This window comes from Sciurus carolinensis, chromosome 2, assembly GCF_902686445.1.
Source record: "Sciurus carolinensis chromosome 2, mSciCar1.2, whole genome shotgun sequence".
NCBI lineage: Eukaryota > Metazoa > Chordata > Mammalia > Rodentia > Sciuridae > Sciurus > Sciurus carolinensis.
In genome coordinates this window covers 81,627,085-81,651,960 of record NC_062214.1, presented here as the reverse complement: position 1 = coordinate 81,651,960, position 24,876 = coordinate 81,627,085, and the positions used below count along the sequence as shown (strand labels likewise).

At 36.9% G+C, this 24,876-nt stretch overlaps 1 protein-coding gene across 3 annotated transcripts in view; it reads right to left on the bottom strand.

Moving 5' to 3' along the window:
• Edc3 (enhancer of mRNA decapping 3) overlaps positions 1-24,876 on the bottom strand; it is a 47,658-nt gene that overhangs the window by 13,410 nt on the left and 9,372 nt on the right. For 2 of the 3 annotated variants that reach the window (XM_047540234.1, XM_047540235.1), the window contains 3 exons: positions 23,520-23,701; positions 22,423-22,742; positions 6,978-7,313 (listed from right to left, as the gene is read on the bottom strand). In XM_047540234.1, the coding sequence (XP_047396190.1) occupies positions 6,978-7,313; positions 22,423-22,742; positions 23,520-23,683 (820 nt within the window). In that variant the 5' untranslated portion in view covers positions 23,684-23,701. Of the gene's footprint in view, positions 1-6,977; positions 7,314-22,422; positions 22,743-23,519; positions 23,702-24,704; positions 24,761-24,876 lie in introns of those variants that run through there. The other variant, XM_047540236.1, reaches the window with a different exon arrangement.

The window sequence follows — 24,876 nt, the reverse complement described above, 5'->3', positions numbered from 1 at the left end:
ATTATACCCACTTTGAAGTCAAATATTTATTGAGTAACAACTACAAGCCAGGAATTGTGCTAGCTGCTTTTTTTTTTTTTTTTTCCCGGTACTGGGGATCGAACTCAGGGCCTTGTGCTTGCAAGGGAAGCACTCTACCAGCTGAGCTATCTCCCCAGCCCTTGCTAGCTGCTTTTCTACAGTCTCATTTGCTTGACAAGTAATATTCCACTTACCAATAAGGGAACAGACTCAGTAATCTCTCTCACAGGACGAAGATACCACTGGCACACAAGGCCCTCTGTGCTTTGGTGCAAAGCTAGTCTTAATGTCTTTTACTCCCCCAAATTCTGCTGTGTGACCAATCTCACATAAAGTCTTTTACTCACACTATCCACCAGCACCTGCCTAGCCTACCACAAACATCCTCCTCTCTCTCTCTCTAGCTAGAGAAATCCTGCCCATGCTCCAAGGCTACCATTCCCACTCCTTTACTGAAGCTTTCCCTGATCCAGCCTCCAGAAGCCCTCCTGCCTCTGAATACCTGGTGCACTAATATATCTACACTCTCACATATGGCAGCTTTTCATCTCCATCACATTTTAATATACTGAAGGCAAGGACTATCTTAAGAATGACTGACACATAATAAACACAGAATTTTGACTGACCCAAAATGTCCTAAGTATTTCTTTTAGAATATTATGAGTGTTGAGCAAAGATTCTTCTCTGAAGTCTCCTAAGCAGTGTTCTCTGGGAACATCTTGTCACCATGGAGTACTCACACACATCTAGCATTTTATATTTAAACTTAATATTCATGTGGGTGTATACACACACACACACACACACACACAATGTCTCCCAAAATTTCAAATTACAAGTCTGGAGCCAGAAAGATTGTAATCAATTCAGGGGAGGAACAATGGACACCATTATTTTGCAGGGTATACTCAAGTTAGAGGAATGACTGACAGTCTATGATTGTTAGAAACAGCAGCCCTGCCAAAGGACCTAAAAGGGCTTTCCAGAATGAAAGCTCTGGATTAAACAAAGTGCTAAATTTAGCTGCTTCCTGAACGTTTCCCAATCAAAAGACAGATTATAATGTCCCCCCTCCCACACACAGCTGGCAAAGTGTACTACCAAAAGGAGTATGAGCAATTAGTGAATAATGGCTTGCACACTGTTGACACCATTGAGTAAGAAGTCAATATGTAGGACACCAGCAGCAAGCTGTCAGAATCCCCAAATCCAAACCATCACCAATCGGGTAATAATCATGCTGTTCTTTTGCTATTCTGGGGATTAGTAGAAAATATTTAGTATTTTAGAACATGAAAGTCACAAGGCCAGACTGGAGCACTATCCAGGATACTGCTGTAAACTGCTGGTCAAATTGGAAAATTTCTGAGAGTATTAAAAAGGATGTAGTCTATTTTGCCATTAAACTGCCCTTCTCTTCTTATACTACATCCTTACCTCTTTAACTTTTCCATATTCAGAAGAGAAAAAGAGATGTGATGGGTAAAAGCTTTTGCCTCTCTGAGTCTCGTGTCCTCATTTGTAAGATGAGAAAATTACACTAGATGACCAAGTAGCCTAACACTAACATTTTACAGCCCTAGATTGTTCCTCCAAATATTCCAGACAGTTTGCCTTACTCTGATCCTAAAACACTTGGATCAACTGAAAATGTGTCCTCGGCCCTGCACTATCTGAATACTGTTGGATAAAAATCTGCTTGAAGCTTATGCACCTTGAAGCTGAAGCAGAGATGAAATTCACAGAAGCTGTTCAGCAAGTAACTGCTGCTTGCTCTATTTCCAGCAAGACAAAAGGGCTTTGATTTCTACCCCTTATCACTGTTAGGAACCATAGATTATATGAAGTTGCTGGGCTTCTTGTCCCCTCACTGTCATGTACCCACAGAATGTTACTGGTCACTACAAACCACAAGATGCCATACCTAGATTCTTGGCCAAGAACTAGCATCTGTGGTTTATACTATGTTGACGGCAATTTCAGGAAAATAGTTTCCTGAGAGGAGACAACTTTACGACCTCTGTCATTTAAAACAAAAGAGGTGTAAAAATCAAGTTGGGGAAGTGAGGAGAATGCAAAACAGGGAAAATTTCTACCTCTTCTTTTGTCTATTTTAGTCAGGTGTTTTCTCAGGCTCTTTTAGATTTGAGAAAATCTGCTACTTCACACTGTTATTTTTACCCTTTTAGTCAATTGACTCCAAGGCAGACCATAATCTTTCCCAACTCAGGAATTCCTACAGTATAAATATTTTCAGGAAATCACATATTGCATACTCTAACAACCTTGGCAGCACCACCCAGACTATACATAAAGAGAGCTACCAGCAGGAACAGCTTCCTTTACAACTGAGCAAGTAAGTCAGGAGGACAGTAGGTGAACCTGGGAGTAGTACCTATAAATTACTAAATGCCTTTGAAAAACAAAACCTGGCAATTTAATTAAGACTGATTCTGAGCAAGGGTGTACCTCAAAGGAGTTCAGCAGTCACACTGTCAACTGCCATGTCAGAAAATTTCCTTGGTAAAGAGGCATGCCTACCATAATCTGCTAATGAAAGACAATTTCTAGTTTTTCTTTATCTGACAGCCTGCCTATTTTTCACATTGAAAACACATGCAAAACAAAAACATATTAAAAAGACAGTGCACCATGATCAAGTGGGGTTCAACCCAGGGATGCAAGGTTGGTTCAACATATGGAAATCAATAAACAGAATTCATCACATCAAAAGACTTAAAGGCGGGCTGGGGGGATAGCTCAGCTGGTAGAGTGCTTGCCGCGCAAGCACAAGGCCCTGAGTTCAATCCCCAGTACCGCGCCAACAAAAAAAAAAAAAAAAAAAAAAAAAAGACAAGAATCACATGATTATCTCAATAGATGCAGAAAACACATTTGACAAAATTCAGCATCTATTCATGTTCAAAACACTAGAAAAACTAGGGATGGTAAGAACACACCTCAGATTGTAAAAGCTATATATTCTAAACCCCAGGTTTCTCCATTTTCTAAATGGAGAAAAATTGAAAGCATAAAAACTGGAACAAGACAGGGATGCCCTCTTTTACCACTTCTATTCAACATAGTCCTGGAAATGCTAGCTAGGGCAATTAGACAGAATACAGGTATTAAAGGGATAGAAATAGGAAAATAACTCAAACTATCCCTATTTGCTGACAACATGATTCTGTATTTTAGAAGACCCAAAAAACTTCACCAAAAAACATCTAGAACTCATAAATGAATTTAGCAAAGTAGCAGGATATAAAATTAATACCCACAAATCCTATATATTCCTATGTATCAGTGATGAATCAACTGAACAAGAAATTAGGAAACCTATCCCATTCACAATAGCCTCAAAGAAAATATAATATCTGGGACTCAATCTAACAAAAAGGCCTCTACAATGAAAACTACATGGCTATTATCAAAAATATAAGCAACAATAGGTGTTGGGAAATGGAGATGTGGGGAAAAAGGTACACTCATACATTGCTGGTAGGATTGCAAATTGGTTTAGCCACTCTGGAAAACAGTATGGAGATTCCTTAGAAAACTTGGAATGGAATCACCATTTGACCCAGTTATCCCACTCCTTAGTTTATACCCAAAGGACTTAAAATCAGCATACTACAGTAACGCAGCCACATCAATGTTTATAGAAGCTCAATTCACAATAGCTAGATTGTGGAACCAACCTAGATGCTCTTCAATAGATGAATAGATAAAGAAACTGTGGTATATATACACAATGGAATATTACTCAGCCATAAAGAAGAATAAAATTATGGGGCTGGGGTTGTGGCTCAGTGCTCGCCTAGCATGCATGGAGTCCTGGGTTCAATCCTCAGCATCACATAAAAATAAAGTGAAGGTACTGTGTCTACCTGCAACTGAAACAAAATACTGGAGAGAAAAGAAAAAAAAAAATTATGGCATTTGCAGGTAAATGGATGAAGTTGGAGAATATGCTAAGTGAGATAAGCCAATCCCCAAAACCCAAAGGCCAAATGTTTTCTGATAAGTGGATACTGATACATAATGGGGGAGAGGGGGTAAGGGAAGAATGGAGGCACTTTGGATTGTGTAGAGGGAAGGAAAGATGGTGGAATGAGACAACCATTATTACCCTATGTACATGTATGATTACATGAATGGTATGACTCTACATGGTGTGCAACTAGAGAAATGAAAGCTGTACTGCATTTGTGTACAATGAATCAGAAATAAATAAATTTTTAAGTAAAAAAATAATAAAAAATAAATTTAAAGTGGGGGAAAACTACAAAACACTAAAGAAATAAATTGAAGAAGACCTTAGAAGATGGAAAGCTCTCCCATGTTCCTGGATAGGCAGAATTAATATTGCCAAAATGGTCATACTACCAAAAGCACTATACAGATTTAATGCAATTCTTATTAAGATATTGATGACATTCTTCACAGAAATGGAAAAGGCAGCCATGAAATCCATTTGGAGAAATAAGAGGCCCAGAACAGCCAAAGCAATCCTTAGCAAGAAAAGTAAAGTAGGAGGCAACACAATACCAGACCTTAAATTATACTACAGAGCTATAGTAACAAAAATGGCATGGTATTGGTACCAAAACATACATGAAGACCAATGGTACAGAATAGAAGAAGACAAACCCACATAAACACAGTTATCTTATACTAGACAAAAGCATTATAAACATACATTGGAAAAAAGATAGCCTCTTCAACAAATGGTCCTGGAAAACCTGGACATCCACATGTACCTAAATGAAGTTAAACCCCTATCTCTCACCCTGCACAAAACTCAACTCAAAATGGATCAAGGACCTAGGCGTTACCTGAGACCCTGCACCTACTAGAAAAAAAAGTCAGCCCCAATCTCCATCATGTAGGCCTAGGAACCTAATTCCTCAACAAGACTCCTAAAAGCACAAGAAGTAAAATGAAGAATCAATAAATGGGATGAAATCAAACTAAAAATCTTCTTCACAGCAAAGGAAACGAACAATACATAAAGAGAGAACCTATAGAATAGGAAAAAATCTTTACCACATGCACCTCAGATAGAGCAATAATCTCCAGCATATATAAAGAACTCCAAAAACTCAACACCAAAAAAACAAATAACCCAATCAATAAATGGGCAAAGGAACTGAACAGACACAGAAGAAATACGAGTAATCAACAAATATATGAAAAAAAGTTCAACATAATTAGCGAGAAATGTGAATTAAAACAATACTGAGATTTTTATCTCACTACAGTCAAAATGGCAATTATCAAGAATACATTTAATAATAATAAATGTTGGTGAGGATGTGGGGAAAAAGCTACATTCACACATTACTGGTGGGACTGCAAATTGGTACAACGACTCTGGAAAGCAGTATGGAGACTCCTCAGAAAACCTGGAATGGAACCACCATTTGACCCAGTTATCCCACTCCTCAGCATATACCCAAAGGACTTAAAATCAGCATACTACATGACACAGCCACATGAATGTTTACAGCAGCTCAATTCACAATAGCCGAACTATGGAACCAACCCAGGTGCACGTCAATAGATGAATGGATAGAGAAAACGTGGTATATACACAGTGGAATATTACTTAGCCATAAAGAAGAATGAATTGATGGCATTTGACAGTACAACGATGGAACTGGAGACTACCATGCTAAGTGAAATAAGCCAATCCCAAAAAACCAAAGCCCAAATGTTCTGATATGCGGATACTACTCACAATAGGTGGAAAGAAAGGAGGAATGGAGGGTCACCGGATTGGGACAGAGGGGAATGGGGAGAATGGAGGGGGGATAGGAATGGGAAAGACAGTAGAATGAATCAGACATAACTTTCCTAGGTTCATATATAGAATATATGACCAGTGTAACTCCATACCATGTACAACCATAAGAATGGGAAGTCATACTCTCTATATATATATATGATATGTCAAAATACATTCTATTGTCATGTATAACTAAAAAAAAACAAATTAGGGGAAAAAAGCACACAAAAACAAGCTCTACACTCAAATACAAAAGAGCCCTACTGTTGTCTCAAAAAAAAGTCATTTGTGCTTTTCCTCCAAATACAATTAAGTTGTCTCCAAAATTCTCCCTGTTAACAACTACGAGCATTCAAGATTTGTATTTCCTACATTCTGAACTTCAAACCAAAATGGTTCCATCTCTACTTCTTAAATGATTTTTCCTTTAGCTCTTAGATCACTCAACAACAATGGTTTGCAAACCATACTTCAAGAAACCCTGTAAATAGCATGGTTTAGGGGGAGAGGCTGGGCCAGATATGAGGAGAACCACCCCTCCCAAAGGTGCTTTTAACTCCTTCATAGGCCATATGTTTTGAAGAAATGGATCTAACACCATAAAAAGGAATGAAAAAGATCAGTGAGTTTACAGACCTAGACTATCATCTACAGTGACCTACATTAACTCCCGAGATACTACTTTGTTACATGAGAATTATACTAGCCAAACTGTAGAACAAAGACAACACGGCAAACAAATTTATTGAGAGACTAATTTTAGCCAGTGGTTTCAATTATCCATCTTTAATTGTTTTTTATAGCACAAGTAACTAGTAAAACAGAGTTGAACTTCTTGGGGAATGTACAGGCAGTCTCAGATAAGCCAGAGTGACAAAAGATCTGACTATTCAAATCTAGATAGTCTCTAAGCTATGTTCATCATAGCATACTTAACAGCAGACTGGATACAGGTAAATGGACAGATAGAGAAACTCCTGCTCCTCAGTGGTAGGGTACTGAGGACACAATCCCCAAGAGACAAAACTGGGCCAATCACTGAGTCACTTAAGTTACTTCCCAGTATAAGATTCTAACTCTTAAAACTGTTTTTCTTTTGTTTGAAGGATAACACAGATCAAAGAGCAGTCTGTGGGATATGGGACCTGGTAGCGCAACTCACCTGTGCAGAATTCCTTGCTCACATTGTGGGGTACTGTGATCCGACGGTAAACAATGGGCTCCGACTCCAGGATGTTCTCATCATGGCGATACCGAGTAGGCCTTTCATTTGGGATGCCCCGGGAACGAGTACCACTTCTCCTTTCATAGGTATCGATCTCCTCAAACACAGCCGCCTTGTCAAAAAGGGCCAGGTTCCCTTCAAAATCAAAATCTGTGTCTGGGATCTCCTCAATATCATCCCCAAAACACTCATCATCTTTATTCTTCATTTGGCCATTCTTCAAACCACTTTTCTTTGGAGTTGCCTGATTTGGGTGCCTGCTACTCGATGACCCTGGAGAAAATACAGGGACTAAAGTTAGTGTGCTCACAAATTGCTCAGTGGAAATGGAAAAATATAGTACATTATTCTTTTGTAGAGTGTGTGACAAAAATCAAAGGTAAATTATTTCTAAATCATATTAAGCAGCACAAACTACCACAAATCTTATGTGGAGTAACAGATTTCAAATATTACCCACATGACTAACTGATGAATACAAAATAAGCAGTACTATTAAAAAATCTTAACCTGTTCTGCCCTTCTTAAGGAATAACTTGACAATATGACCACTTAGTATCAGAAAAGTGGAAGGGCAAGAGCAGCATTTTCTCCCCACAGGGTCAGGTGGCTTCAATTTGAATGTCCTTCAGTCATAAGAGAATACTTCTGCAGTAAAAGAAGGTCAAGTTCCTCAAAACATGACAGAGTATTCAACTGGTTCTTTTTCTGTGCTTTCTCAGGAAGCAACTAAGGCTAGACCCCAACAGGAAGAAAAACTTGCTTTAGAAACAGATTCCAGAGCTACATCTACCACTATAAACTGGTATTCTGACTTTTAAGGCTGTCTTTAGGCCTTTTGGTTAACTTCTTTCTTCAGCATTTTTTTCTTTTCTAGGTAAGCAGTTTCTGAACCATTAAATAATGACATATTAGGTTGATCCTGTAGAGACCCACCAAGATGCACAGCAACATCAGAGCAGCCAACCACCCTCCACTGCTGAGACCCTATTTGGCTACCACACATCAGTCATCAGTCAACTACTACTCTAGCAGTCAATGCAGAAAGTTCCACAAAATTCTCCAAATTAACCATTCCCAGAGAATCCTGAATTAAATTTATACTCTTATCCCTGCCTGACTACCCTGAAAGGGTGGACTAAGTGACCACTATGCACACTGAACCTCTGTCTTAGTCTAAATAAAGGCAATTTATTTTCTTTTGAGAAACTGAGTTCCTCAATTACTGAAAACCCTTAAGCAGCAATTTGAACGAGAAGCAAACCCCCTCACAAATTTCAGCCCAATTACACTGCTCTCTTTCTCACATCACTCCTCTTCAAAGGACCAAGAGTGAGAAGACCTATCAACCAGTTACAGTTCTGTCATTAAAGTGCTATATAAGCTTCTACTTATCATTCAGCTTCTCAGGGTCCCAATTTCCTTGTATGCAAAATGTTCACTGTGGTGTCCCCAGCAGGGTTTCTAGGCAATCAGTAAATATTTGTTTGACAAATTAATCAACATCAGCAAGATCAATTATAATGATTACTCTAAAAAGTGTGGTATGCAAATATACTCATGTTGAAGTTTTCCTAATGCCAAATACTGGTATGGAAAAGAGCTGTGCTTAAGATATGATTTAAGTCTCTGGAAAAAAAAAAAAACAAATGACAACTACAATTATGAAGGGGAGGAAGAGTGGCAGAGATACCACAAACAGTTTGGATTAAGTTCCATTTTCAATCATTTGTCGAAGCATTTACTAAGAACATGCAGTGTGACAGAGCTAGGATCTGTTAATAGTATGTAACCAAGACATGCTGCTCAACAGCAAGGGAGGGGAAATATGTATGCAAATAGTGATATACAACATGATTCAAGTCATGAAAGAAGATTATATAAAGGGCCACAGAAATATAAATGAGAATACATCTATAGAGAATATAGATTAGGAGTGAGAGAATAGGTATGAAATTACAGTCAAGATAACACACCATTAGCAACATGTCAATAAAGGAAGAAGAGTCCAGTTTTCAGGATTATCAATATACTGCCTCAAGTTGGTTTTTTTTTTTTTTTTTTTTTTTTTTGGTACTGAGCATTAAACCCAGAGGTACTTTACCACTGAGCTACATCTCCAGCCCTTTTTATTTTTTATTTTGAGACACGGTCTCACTAAGTTGCTTAGGACCTCACTTAGTTGCTAAGGTTGCCCTTAAATTTGCAATCCTCCTCTCAGCCTCCTAAATCACTGGGATTATAAGCATATATCACTGCACCCAGATATTCTGCTTCAATATTAAATCAAACTATCTATTAGAAAATTGGTATCTCTCTCTAGTGGGTGTTCTCAACCCCCAGGGAGTACAGAATGATCCACTGGGATGCAAGAAGAAGATACTAAATATTCTATTTATTTTTCTTTTATCTAAAAACAGTAGGAAATTTAACATCATGAATTTAATGTACTAATAGAAACTGGCATCCTTACAAGGTTTCATGCTAACAAATCGGTGAGTATTTGAGATATCTGAGGAAATGTGACATTCCATAATAAAAGTTTGTCTATCAAAGTGGATTTACATCAACTTTTTAAAATTGTGGTAAATATAGTCATGAGGCAATAGATGGGGATACTTCTAAGAAATGTGTTAGGCAATTTCATCATTGTTTGAACATCAGAGAATACTTATATAAATTAAGACTGCTATGTCACTAGGTAATATAATCTTCTTATGAGATCACCTATGTATATGTGGTTCACTGGTGACCAAAACATCATTATGTGGCACATGACGACACACACAAAACTTACCATTCTAACCTTTTTTTGTTGTTGGTTGTTTGTTTTTTGTAGTGCTGAAGATTAAACCGAAGGCCTTGCACACATTAGGCAAGTGTTTCACCACTGAGCTACAACCCCAATCCCTTAATCATTTTGTAAGGGTATATACAATTCAGTGGCATTTAGTATTTCGACTTGTACAACCATATCGATTTTTAACTACAGCATCAGAAAATGAATACCTGACTAAAAAAGAGTCCAATGAAGAAACTGTGTATTAGTGCACAGGTGGTACTTGTAGCACTTTCCTAAGCATGCCTTAGGCCTAGGTGGGGGCGGGGAGGAAAAAACTGTGTATCAAAGGTAATATGTTCATATACAACTAAAAAAAAAAATTTTAAAAAAAGGTAATACTAAGCCAGGTGCAATGGCACATGCCTGTAATCCTAGCGGCTTGAGAGGCTGAGGCAGGAGGATTGTGAGTTCAAAGCCAACCTCAGCGAAAGCAAGGTGCTAAGCAACTCAGTGAGACCCTGTCTCTAAAAAAATACAAAATAGGACTGGGGATGTGGCTCAGTGGTTAAATGCCCCTGAATTCAATCGCCACTATGCCCCCTCCCCCTAAAATACTAATGCCTATCATATGTGAACAGGAGAAGAGCAGAACTAACACTTTCCCTATTCCTCTTTTTTCTCTTTTAGTACCAGGGATTGAACCTAGGGGCACTTAACCACTGAGCCACATTTAAAGTCCTTTTTTATATTTTATTTAGAGGCAGGGTCTTGCTAAGTTTTGAGGCTGACCTTGAACTCAATCCTCCTGCCTCAGTCTCCCAAGCCACTGGGATTACAAGTGTGGGCCACTGTGCCAACCTGGACCCTATTCCCCTTTAAAGGTCTATTTTGGACAGAACGAGGCCCTTAAAAAGTAATAAAATCAGATCTATAAAGATGGCCTCCCAAATTAAAAAGTATCAGCTAGGCTCAATCCCCTAGTACTTAAAAAAAGTATCAAGCTTATTCCAACTATAAATTCACGCTATCACTAATTAACATCACCCCAAGTTTATATTCTACACTGAGAGTCTGCAAACCACAGCCTAGGAGCCAAATCCAACTCACCAACTGTTTCTGTGAATAAAGTTAAATTGAGGCTGTTTTTGTGCCACAAAGTCAAAGTTAAATATTTGAAACAGAGACACTGTGGCCTGTAAAGCCTAAAATATTTGCCATCACTCTTTACAGATAGTCTGTTGACCCTGCTCTACATCATGCCTCTCAGGAGTATTCTTTCCAGCTATGACTACCATTAAAAAAAAAACTAAACTAAATTCACCTAACTTTAGACCAATTCTTTGAATGTTTCATTCAAAATGTTAAGTATGTCGCTTATTAATCTATTGTCTTGCTAAAAAATATTTTCAGTTGTAGATGGACACACCTTTATTTTATTTTTATGTAGAGCTGAGGCTGAAATCCAGTGCCTCACATGTGTTAGGTGAGCATTCTACCACTAAGCTATAATCCCAGCCCTAATCTATTGTCTTTTAAGTCCTGATGCTAGGGCTATAACTCAACAAACTAAACTTCTCATTTGTGAGCTGGCTTCCTGTTAGATTCTACCCCAATAATGGGTACTTGAAGAAAGAGAAAGAAAAGAGGAAAAGGGAAGAGGGCAACCACAAGAGTTGTCCAGGCAGTTACTTCCAGTCTCCAGTTTTTACTTCTGGCATGAATAGAGAGAACTAGCTCACTGCACCCCCTCATAAGTATGGGCAATACCTCTGTGAAGCCTCTTCTCTGAAATTCAAGATTCTGGTGATTATTTTCCCTGGTGGTATATCAATGTTTGAAAAATCAATGAAAGATGAGCACAGGGGTGCATGCCTGCATTTCCAGATACTTGAGAGGCTGAGGATGAGGTTGAAGTGTGAGAAATACCCAGACTCAAGAGTTCAAGACTAGCCTAGGCAACACAGCAACACCCAGGCTTAAAAAAAAAAAAAATTTAAAATTAAATGACTCACGGTTAATCACTCTGTCCTATATCTTTTTTTAAAACTATTTTTTAGATGTTGACAGATCTTTATTTATTCATTTACTTATATGTACTGAGAATTGAACCCAGTGCTTCATGCATGCTAGGCAAGTGCTGTACCACTGAGCCATTACCCCAGACTCTCTGTCCTATGTCTTAATAAAAAACATTTTGAATCATTAATAAAATATTACTGCAAAAAGATTCTTTCATATTTAATCCTTTTAAATTTGTACCTTTATGTCTTATATCTAATATATCTAATATGTAGGTATGATAGAAGTTAATAAATTAGTGAACCAATCAAGGGTTTGGATGAATATTATAGAAATGTTTAGATCTAAAAGAGGAAACCTAATGAAATAGCATCAATATTATGAGTCAATATTTAATTTTTATTTTAAGGCACTATTCAAGTCAAAAGCATAACTTCTTTGAAGCCAAATACAATTTATTTGTAAGAAAAAAATGGGGGGTGATCTTTATGAGTCTCTTCATTTCAGCCAACTTCATCTACAATCACACCAACTGCCTACTAAATCCAAAATACCATTTCACCCATGACAGTATTCCAATCGGCAATTTTCTTTATTAATTCATTCACTCAAAATAGTCATTAAATACCTTCTATATGTTGGGACCTGTGCCAGGTGCTACAGATGAATAGTATAACCATAAGCTCAGTCCTCATCTAATGTTATACTCATCCCTATCATCATTTTGAATTATTCTGCAGACCTAGTATTGAAATTGCCTATATTTTTCCAACACAGTATTTTCAAAAGGCCCTTGCTATAGGTAAGCTATTTTAGAGTGAATTTTCTTCCCTGTAGAAAATCCTATTGTTGCTTATCCAACATCTGGACCCCCTCTACCCTCAAAACAAAATCCCACTTTTCCCCCCAGATACTTTCAGGTGAGAGAGATTAATTTCTAAATCACATGGTGGTACTCATGCAAATAAATGATTTAAATATGGGCATGTGAAACAACAGGCCAAGAAAACATGATAGGACGGGTTGAGGAAGGTAGCAGATAAAAATAATAAAAATGATAAAAATCTCCTCGCTCCCAAAATCCTGGTTCAGTCTAACAATCTTGCCTCCCAGATGACAGGATTTTTTTTTTTTTTTTTTTTTTTTTTTTTTTTTGCCATACTCAGGATTGAATCTAGGGGCAAACACTGAATTTTTTTTTTTTTTTTTTTTTTTTTTAACAAATTTTGAGATAGGGTCTCCTTAGGTTGCCAGGGCTGGCCTTGAACTTGCAATTCTCTTGCCTGAGACTCTCAGTAGCTGGGATTAACAAGTATGTGCCTGGCTCGAGAAGGACAGTTGATAATATCTGGAATTATTTGGGGTTGTTACAATTGATGGTGGTGAAGGTGCTACTGGCATCTAGTATAGAGAAGCCAGGGATGCTGCTTGACATCCTAAAATGCACAGGACAGTAGCCCCACAACAAAAATTATATGGCCTCAAATGTCAACAGTACTGAGGTTGAGAAACCCTGTTAAAGATGACACATTAGAAGAGGTCCTCTTTTTTCTGTTATGTCTGGATGAGACACACAGATCTGCTATAGTCAGTTATTATCAATTTGAGGACAAAACCAATACACAAAGGAGAGCTTGGAGAAATGATTAAAGACTTGACTGTACTGTACCTGGAAATGATACCTCTGAATTTACTGTGATAAAATTTCTTTATTACCTAAGTCACTGAGCAGGGTTTTTCTACTATTCATATCCGCAACATCCTAATATAATCAATCTGTCACTTAAATAGTTACCATAACTTTTTTTCACAAAACTATTTTAGTTCTTATAATATTGCAAGGTATTAGAAAGCAGAAAAATGTTATTGTCTACAGTCATCTACTAGTTTAAAGGAAGAAAGACACTAAAAACTCCCATTTTTGTCATCCTGGCGAACCTATTGACTGACACAATCTTATTTGGATTTAATATACATGTTATCTGTTTGTTTCTATACAATCCAGTTAAAACTGCCAGTCTACAAATGAGGAAACAAGGGTGAGAGGCTAAATACCCCACTGCAAATTTACACAGCTAATAAATGTTTCAATTACAATATGAACATTATCAAATTCCAAATTCTGTACTATTTCCATGTATATAGGCGTAGGGAAACCATATAGCTCATACAGATGTAGGCAAAGTTAAAAGAACCAGAAAAGAGGAACATGTAGATCAGTGGCAGAGCACTTCTTGCCTGGCATTTGTAAGGCCCTGGGTTCAATCCCCATTTACCACCAAATTAAAAAAGCTTCAGCACTGCACAGTTGTAAAAGAAGGGCTTCAAAGGCAAAGTTTTGCATCCTGCTTTTTTTGCTTAGGAGCATCTTCCTATTTTTACAAAATAGTTCTTCAAATCTTATTTTATGACTACATAAGTTACATATTATACTCTATTAATACTGAGTATACAGATCATCTCTACTGATGATCTTTTAAGGTGTTTCTCATTTTTATTGTTATTGACTCAGCCAAAATACACCATCTTTGATTACTCCTGCTGGAAAAATTACCCCCACCTGAGTATTCATGACCCAGCACTTACTCTATATACTTTCTTTGTACTGTAGTTAATCATGTTCTTGCTCTAATTCCCTAAGGAGTTTATAAACCAACAAAAGGGAAGAAACCATGTCATTCATATCTGTCACCCAACACTATGTCTGGTCTACCATTACGTAAACAAAATCTCTACCGAATTTAAGAAATCAAAACATCTGTATTAAACAAAATAAACATCAACCAAACAAAAGTTCAGAGTCTAAAAAGAGGTTATGAATTAAATCTAAACAGCTATATCAAACAAACTGAAACAAACATCAGCCAAACAAACTAAAGATCAGATTCTAAAAAGATGTTATAAAAGAAAGGCAACTTGAGATTAACTACGGAGAAAGAGTGAGCCACCAAAAATTATGCCAAGTTTGTTGTGTGACTGAACAAGACAGCAAGATGAAGTTGTTGACAGTATGAGGCAAGGACTTCAGAGAAACAAAGTTCAGTCATGACCAACATGAATAGACAATGAACTATTCTGAATCATCACAATGACAGATGAAGATAAGCAACTGATCAATAAGGGCAAAGATAAGGTAGACTAAATTGTAGAGAAAAAAAGATAACAGACACTGCTTAAAAAAAAAAAAAAAAAAAAAAAAAAGGAGCCAGTTTTAAAGAGAAAACAGAAAGAACCAAGTCTTCAAAGTGCAAAAAAACTCTGCAGACAATTCAGACTTCCCAATGACCTTGGCAAAAAGGCTACTTATTTGGGTGCTAAGTCAATTTTTGCAACATCATCACTTGTTTCTCTTAACAACCAGACTGGTGTCTAGGGCTAAAAAACACTAGACTTATATCAGTATGAGTGTTTAGAAGTACTTGAAGGAAGAGAGTACAGTGTGGAAACAACACATTTTGTTCACTTGAAAAAAAAAAAAAAAAAAAAAAAAAAAAAAGGCTACTAAGTGGTACCTACTTCATATCATGCCACATGATGCTCAGGTACAGAAAAACATAGAAAGGCAAAGAAAACAATCATGGCTGGCTGTAAAGCTTTTCTCAGCATGCTGACAAAGTGTCCTGCTCTAAAGACTAACAGGATTTACAATGGGTAATGCCTTAAATTGGTCCTAATGATCCTGGTCACTGGGCACTATTTCTGGCTTTGCTATAGTACTCTACGATTATAACTTGTACTAAACCCAGAGTTGTGAATTTAGAAGGTCTCAGGTTTGTTGTTGTTGTTGTGTGTGTGCTCTTCTGAATGCAGGATTTTCCATTCATTCAAAATCTATACACTAAGGACCAGCTATGTTTTAAACACTTCCAGAAAAGCAGAGTGAAAACATTTCCAAGAGGATACAATGACATTACAAATTAGCAAAGAAAGATAATACAACATAAAATAAATAAAAATCAGGCTAAGATACTCAGTTGTTTTGTTCTTCCCTTTCTTCATACAGTATGACAAAATTAGGAAGTCCTGGGTGAATAAGCTGTCTCAGTATTTGGCTTCCTCAAACCAAAGTGTCTGGCTTTGTATTAAGCAAGGTAGCCTTTGGCCACTGGGAGAGTGAAACACTTCCTTTGGAAAAGATAAACAGTGCTGCCCACACTTTACCTTTTGATAACAAGGGCCAAGCATATGTTAAGACTGGAGGCTGGCCATGTTCCTGTGCCATTTTTCTGCCAGCCTTTGGCACGCAGGCCTTTTGACCAGGACATCTTGTAACAAACCCATTGTTGTGTAACCCTCAGTGCCACGAATTTATTGGCTTTTGTCACACACACATATTGTAAAGGGGAACTCTGTCCTGCACTTAGCACGCTAAAGGGTACTTTATGGTCAAATTCCAAGTGTTTTAGAGCCAGACTTGACAAACTTTAAGAAAAGGTGCTTGATGATATCTGGGACTTCTGATTATCTCCAAAATTCCAGGTCCTGCATTTTTGTCTGTTTGATATACGAAAAATCAAGGAGATAAGTCAGGAGGACCATGAAAATTCAAATCATTACTTCTGACCTCAAATGCAGGAATGACTATTACACTGAATAGACTATTATAGAACAACCACACTGCAACAAGATAATATACTATATCTTTCAATTTAAAATGTTTAATTCCACTTCTTAAATTCTCTATACCCAGAAGGGGTAAAATAAAGGGAAATGTAACCACCTTTGCCTATATGCAAATGAGCTACTTTCATGTTCTTTAGGCCTAAGGAGCCTTAACGCAAACATTAAATTTTTATTCAAGTGCACATAGCCAATGACAAGTTCACAAGCTGCAATTTCAGAAAGGGTTGCCTTTAATCTGCCACTAATGGTTACCATTTTTAGCTATGTCATGGAATTTGACAAACATGATTTGCATTCATACACAGACCTAAATTCTTAACAAATCTTAAGTAGTTTCTGTCCACTCCTTGGGACTCCATTTGACAAATTTCTCCATTTGACAAATATTCTGTTCATGGAAATTGGGTTCATGAAAATTATTCATCCCCACCACCAACCTAAGGGAAGAGATTAAAATCTGGTTGTGCCAAGTCTCTCATCAATGTTGAATTAGGTGACTACGACTAACAAATTCCTCAACAACTCAATACTAACCTTGAAAGAACACTTAAAAGTCAGATTTGAAGAGATTACATTCTTACAGCTTCATCAATCTACTAGTCTCAACATCAATATATACTGAATAAAATCCTAAGGCAGATTTTTCTGTTCATCTTATGGGCTCAAGGTCATAAGCTCGGTGGTAGAGTACTTGCCTAGCATATGTGAGGCACTGGGTTCAATCCTCAGCACCAAATAAAAACAAATAAAATGAAGGAATTGTGTCCATCTACAATCTACAAGGAATAGAACTCTATCTTCTACCAGAAGCCAATTCTGAGCCACCTCTCATCATTAACTTCAAGATCAGATATTTTCCATATTAATCTGGATTCTAAAGAAGCGCCCTGAAACAGAGTAACATTTACTGCTCCCATGATCTCTTTACCTTATTAGGTGCAGTTTATCTAGAAAAAAATAACTGATTAAAGAGCAAAAACAGAATAAGCATCACCTACAGTATGCTTTTCAGAGTGACCTCACTTATGTATGTATGTATGTATTAGAGTGACTTGTTAAAGGTCAAATAAATTTCTTGCTTTGAAGCTAACTGCATTCTTTTAAGAAAGTTGCTACAAAAGTTAGTAATGGGGGGGTCAAGCAAAAATTCTTATCATAAATCAGCTACTGCTCTCCTAGGTATTTTTTTTTTTCTCCTAGGTATTTAATTGTACAATTGATCTGAAATCTATGTCACAAAAACCTGCACACAAGTGTTTATAGCAGCTTTATTCAAAATCGTCAAAAGCCTGAAGCAACCAAAAGTCCTTCGATATAGTTGAATGGATAAACAAATGTTGATATATCCTCACAGTGGAATATTATTCAGTAATAAAAAATGAGCTATCAAGCCACAAAAGATGTGAATGAAGCTTCAATGCATATTGCTAAGTTTGAAGCCAGTCTGAAAAGGCTATACATATTGTATGGTTTTAATTACGTGACACTGTAGAAAACAAAAACCGTAGAGATGGTAAAAACATCAATAGTTGCCAGGGTAAGTGGAGAGGAAAGACAGGGAGTGTAATGACACACACAAGACTATGTATTCGTCAAAATCCACAGAATTTTATAGCATAGAGAATGAGACTTAATATACCCAAGTTTAAAAATTAATTTAGGAGGATAGAGAAATCCCAGGATGGAAAGCAGAATGTGATAATCTAACTGTATTCTGAATACACAGGAAAAAAATCAATGAAGTGGGTAATGAACCTAAGTGATTCTGGAAATAGTCTAAGATGAAAGACAAAAGAGACTCTACATGAACACTGTATTTGACAGTTTACCATGAGGATAGGAGATAAAGTTAATGATTCAGGTTGAGTACCCTTATTTGAAATGCATGGGAAAAGAAGTCTTTTAGATTTCAGGAATTTTGGAATATCTATCTATATATATATATATGTATACATATATATATATGTGTGTATATATATATATATATATATATATATATAAAACAAAATTATCTTGGAAATAGGACCCACATCTAAACATTAAATTCATTTATGCTTTATATACACCTTTACAATCATAATCCAAAGGTCATTTTTTTTATATATAGTAATTTCAGTATACTTGCATTTTAACTACAACCTGTCACATAAGGATAGCATTACTGATTTTCTACTGTGACATCACATCCGTGCTCAAGTTTCAGATTTTGGAGTACTGTGGATTTTGGATTTTCATATTAGGGATACTCAATGTATACCACTATACACATATACTAGAATTGAATAAATGGATAAAATGGTAGGAGACAGGTATCTCACTTTTGGAGTGGGAGGTTACACCAAAAAGAGGTTTGAATGGGACTGGGGTTGTGACTCAGTGGTACAGCACTTGCCTTGAAAGTATGATTCCAGCACCATATTAAAAAAATAAATAAAGGTATTGCGTTCATTTACAACTAAAAAAAAATTTTTTTTAAAAGGTTAGAATGGGGCTGGGGAGATAGCACAGTTGGTAGAGTGCCTGCCTCGCAAGCATAAGGCCCTGGGTTCAGTCCCCAGCACCGCAAAAAAAAAAAAAGGTTAGAATGAGCAATATGGTAATGGATTAAAGGTGAAGACATCAATATGGACTCATTTAGCACAATATAATATATATGATTATATGCAGAAATATTTATAGATATGAATATATATTCTGGCTAAATATACATATATATATATATCTCCTTGCCATAAGCTATAAGGAAAATACCCAGTAGCAGTGAGAACATCTGTGCCTAGATCCTGGTAGCTAATACCATTTTACAATAAAAGGAGACAGGGCTCCTTGTTGACATAACTGATTTCAGGGCTAGGACAGGAAATATTTAAGATAAGCCTTAAGCACCTTATAGTGCTAGAAAGCAAGGAAGTACTGGGGATGGGGTGGGGGGGAATTCCATAATGCTGGGAGATGTCAAAAGGATATAAAAGGGCTGGGGATGCGGCTCCATGGTAGAGCACCTGCCTGGCATGAATGAGTTCAATTATAGTACCACAGGAAAACAACAATAACAACAAAAAGACACACAGCAGAAGAATTAAAGAAACTGAAAGAGAGCTTTATAGTTTAAAAAAAAAAAGGACATAAGAGTCGTCTGAAAGAGATGAGATTCCAATGGTCAAAGGTGAAATAATTTGAACACCAAAATAAAGTAGTACTAAATTATAAACCAAAGTAAAAACATACACCTGAGTCCACAGCATATTGAAAAAAATGAGTGAAGAAATAAATAAATAAATGGTGGAAAAGAGATATATCTCTGATAGCAGGGAATTCCAAATAATTTATGTAGAAACTATACTATCACAGAAAATGAGCACAATTCTCCCTCCTTGGACATAATGGTGACTCCCTACTAAAGACTATAGTATGCAAAGGGGGGGAAAATGAGTAAATTTACAAAGAAACCTTGACACACTACTTTAGCCACGTGATCAGAATTTAATATCAAAAGTCATAACTGGGCTGGGGTTGTGGCTCAGTGGTAGAGCACTTGCCTAGCATGTGTGAGGCACTGGATTCAATTCTCAGCACCACATATAAATAAATGAATAAAATGAAGGTCTATCGACATCTATAAAAAATTTTTTAAAAACCTTCAACAAGGGGCTGGGGATACAGCTCAGTTGGTAGAGTGCTTGCCTTGCAAGCACAAGGCCCTGGGCTCAAACCCCGGCACCACAAAAAAAAAAAAAAAAAAAAACCTTAAACAAAAAGAAAGTCATAATTGTGGACACAGTATGCACCCTTGACACAATGTGATGTAAATGGTATTTTACCTCTGTTTTCCCCAAAACACACAACCCCATTTTAATCGTGAGAAAACATGAGACAAATACTAATTAAGGGACATTCTACAAAATGCCTGACTAGTGTTCATCAAAACTGTGTAGGTCATCAAAAATAAGGAGAGTCTGTCAGAGTGTGGTGGCACACACCTGTAATCACAGTGGCTCAGGAGGCTGAGGCAGGAGGATCACAAGTTCAAAGCCAGCATCAGCAACTTAGCAAGGGCCTAAGCAACTCAGTGAGACTCTGTTTCTAAACAAAATTTGAATAAGGGCTGGGGAAGTGGTTCAGAGGTTGAGCACCGCTGGGTTTAACCCTCAGCACCAAACAAACAAACAAACAAATAAATAAATAAATAAATCTAACTCTGAGAAACTATCACAGCCCAGAGAAGTTGTGACTACTAAATGTGAAGTGGTATGCTGAACGGGATTCAGGAATAAGGACATCAGATAAAAACTAAGGCAATCTGAATAAAACATGTACTTTACTTAATAGTGTATTGCTTCATTAATTATAAAAAACATACCACACAATGTAAGATATTAACAAATACGCAAGAAAAAAATGCACAGGAACATTATAAACTGTTAGAATATTTGAACTATTAACAAGTAAATATTTGCAGTTAAAAATATTTTTTAAAGAAAGTTTTTTTGTTTTTTAGAAGAGGTTAAAATCTAAATGGAATGTGTCATTTCCTATCCAAGCATTCTACAGTTTTACTAAGGATACAGAAGAAGTAACAATTGAACTTCAATCATCAATTCTGATAGTTGATTCCCAGGCACTTAAAGAAATCACTTTGACAGGAGGATTGCAAGTTTGAGGCCAGCTTAGCCAACTGATTGAGACCTCTTCTCAACATTAAAAAAAAAAAATAAAAAAGGACTGGGAATGTAGCTCAATAGTAGAGTGTCCCTGTCAGGCCCCAGCACTGGCTGTGGAGGAAGAACATGTACACAGGGGGGAAAACAGAAATGAGCTTGGAGGCAAAAAAAAAAAAAAAAAAGAAATGAGTTAGCATTCACACAGCACACTAAAAACTCCCTAATGCCACTGGGATCACAGTACAAGAAGCAACAAGAAGCATCTGGAACTTTCTATAATAAACTTCCGGCCTAGGGAGATAACTCAGTCAGTAGAGTGCTTGTGCTGCAAGCACAGTCCCTGAGTTCGATCCCCAGCACCACAAAAAAATTAAAAAAAAAAATAAAATAAAATAAACTTCCTATGTGTGGGTTCCAGAGAGACCTAGTTTACTTTAAATTGTCTTTTAGAAGGTAATGCCAAGGCAAGGTTCTAGCTTGTAATTGTCTATGAATTAGTTAATACTCCTTTAAAATTCCTAATATATCTTGCCACTATCTCTGGGTACAGAACTAATAAGTAAAAGTTATATTCTGTCATCCAGAAATAATCTTTTAAAAGAATATTAATATTCATTTAAGGACCTAACAGATGCAAGTGAATCTGTTATGATTCACTGTTACGTTACTCTAGTGAATACGTTAAAAAGCCTAACAGTTTCCAGTGAATTCTCATTCTAAAATCAACAAATGGCATTCAATAATTCATTATTACCAAACAAAATTGGGAAGCAACATGCACCAGTGCATGCTCTCTTTGTTGTTCTAGAAAGAACAGTAAATACAGCAAACTTAAAATGATCAGTATATCAGAAAATGAAAGATTAGAGAGGCCCACACCAGTTTCCACCTCTCCTTTAACTGAGGATTGGAGTCAAACAACAAAAAGAAAAAGTCACTCAAGAATTTCCTAGAATAGCCCACATGCAGGTTCAATTCAGATATCACAACACCATCGGATGTCATATTTAAAACAACATTCACAATCTAAATGAACTCTAAGCAGATCCTTGACTTTTCCTGAAGGAAGGAAAGTGATAAGAGTGGCAGGAAGCTTGAGTGCATCTGAAACAGCTCACTTCCTTGCCTTTGACATCTTGAGGGACGCAGAATGAGAGAACCATATATGTATCTGAGAAGCTCTGTCACAACCTTTTTATTAGAGTAATGAAGGACCTGTTTAAAAAGCAGCAGTGGATAAGAGCTTACAGCCTTCAAACATTAAGCTGAAAAGAAACAACAACATGACCCTACTTACAGGAGTTGTGCCTCCGACGGAAACTTTTGGACTGACTCAGGGATTCCATGTGCCTATCCACATAGCTCTTTGAGCACTGCTGCTGCTGGGGAGAAATGGTAACTTCTTGGTTCTTCATATCTGTCCTCTTAGGGATGTTCTGAGGAGCACTGCTGGAATGGACTGGCTTCTTGACCAACTTGCCTGTGCCATTCTGATTGATACCCACTTGGTACCCAACACCAGAGGGGCCTAATTCTGTCTGATGAAGGTCTCCAAAATGTTGGTTATCTCCAGGACCTGGTATTTCCAGAATCTTTAATTCTGTTATATCACCTGCCCTGAAATACATAAAAAAGTCCAAGTTTTAAAATCATAATAGTGATAACAAAAACGAAAATGGGATCAACAACAAATATCTACCCCTTACAAGTCTGCATTTTGCTAAGGAGGCAAGCATTAAGAATGGGTATACTCACAGAAAAAGGTTATATATGGGTATATGTAAGGAAAGAATTGGGGAACTACTCAGAAAATCAAGGAAGGAAGCTCTTGCCTGACAGCCTTCACCTTTTTTGGGGAGTACATAAGAATAGGAGGCTGTTAAAAGTGGTGAAAAGAGATACATGAATACACAATGAACCTGAGACCTGTTGGCAAATACAAAGAAAGGACTCTCCTGAAACTAAGGACTTTAGCTACTGGCGACAGTATGCTTCTGGGGATAACTTATAATAATACAAAATCTACAAAGAGAAATATTTATGCAGGAGAAAAACTAATAAGGACATTCAACATGAGAAAGCATAAATACAAAATTGAGAAAGTAATCTGAAACCATAAAAGAAAAAAGAAGGTCATGCTGAATAATATAAAGATCTGAGCTTGACAGAGATTTGACAGAGATAAGAAACAAGATTCACAAACCCTGAATCATTAGCTGAAAGCTAATTACAACACAAAGCCTCTGCTGAGAACAGCAGCTAAACTCTAAGATCTACAACTGCAAAATCTCACACTTGACAAGACTCTACTCAAAAGCAGCCTCACCCAAAAGAACACTAGCAATCAGACATAGGTTCAAGCACCCCGGATTTGGAAGAAGACAGGATCCTCACCTGAAGGTGACTTCTGGCACAAGACACTTCACTCCATTGTGGAAAGGCCGGGTGAGAGAAATGGTCTGGCTGACCTGATCCACTGCTGACACTCTTCCTTGATAGACGCCCAAGCTATCTCCACAATTGATGGACACAATACTGCCCAGCCAATCTGTAGCCATGGTTTAGATGTGAGACCACTGTGAAGAGAAGGAAACATTCAGTACACCCAGACATTTTCAATTAAATTCAGCAATTATTAAAACAGGCTCCATACCAAGTACTGGTTGATAATACATATTCTATCACATCCTTAACTGAGGAAATAAAGCATAAAAAATTTTTTAAAAGTTTTTCCAGGAGTATGCATATTAATAAGAAGTATTACTTCATGTATACAAAGATTTTAGAACTGCTTTAAAATGCATACATTAAATACTGACCAGACATCAAATTATACAAATTACAATTGTTTATACTGTTTTATATACTTATATATTACTCAATTATATTTTAATAAATCTTCCATTAAAATGCTGTTAAAGAGAATATGTTGCCTGGAAATAATGCTAATTATAAATTCTGAATTCCAGAAAAACCCAAGTGAAGGCACCACAGAACACCACACCTAACAACTACAGAATATACATTTTTTTTTCTTTTTTTTGGTACCAGGGATTGAACTCAGAGTGCTTAACCACTGAGTAACATCCCCACAGCCCCAGTCCTTTTTATTTTTTATTTTGAGAAAGGATCTTGCTAAGTTGCTGATGCTGGCTTTGAACTTAGGATCCTCCTGCCTTAGACTTCCGAGTTACCAGGAATATAGGAACGTACCACTGTGCCTGGCAGAATATACATTGTCCACATGGAATGTTCATCAACATATGGTGGGCCTTCAACAATTATCAATAAATTTCAAAAGACTGACACCCCAGAGTATATTCTGTCCACAACAGAATTAAATTTGAAATTCATAATATTTAGAATATGCCCAAATATTTAGAAATTAGGTAAGACGTTTCTAAATAAACTATAGGTCAAAGAAGAAATCAAAAGGAAAATTAGAAAATAGTTTGAAATCAACAATAACAAAAACACAACATGCCAACATTTGTGAAATGTGCTTAAAAGGGGAATTTATAGTTTTAAATGTTTCTTTTAGAAAAGAAAGATTTTTGAGCTAGGTGCAGTGGCACACACCTGTAATCCCAGAGACTCAGGAGGCTGAAGCAGAAGGATCACATATTGGAGGCCAGTCTCAGCAATTTAGCAAGACTTGTTTCAAAACAAAAAATAAAAAGGACTGGGAATGTAGCTTGGTGATAAGGCACCTCTGAATTCAATCCCTCATATAAAAAAAAAAAAAAAAAGA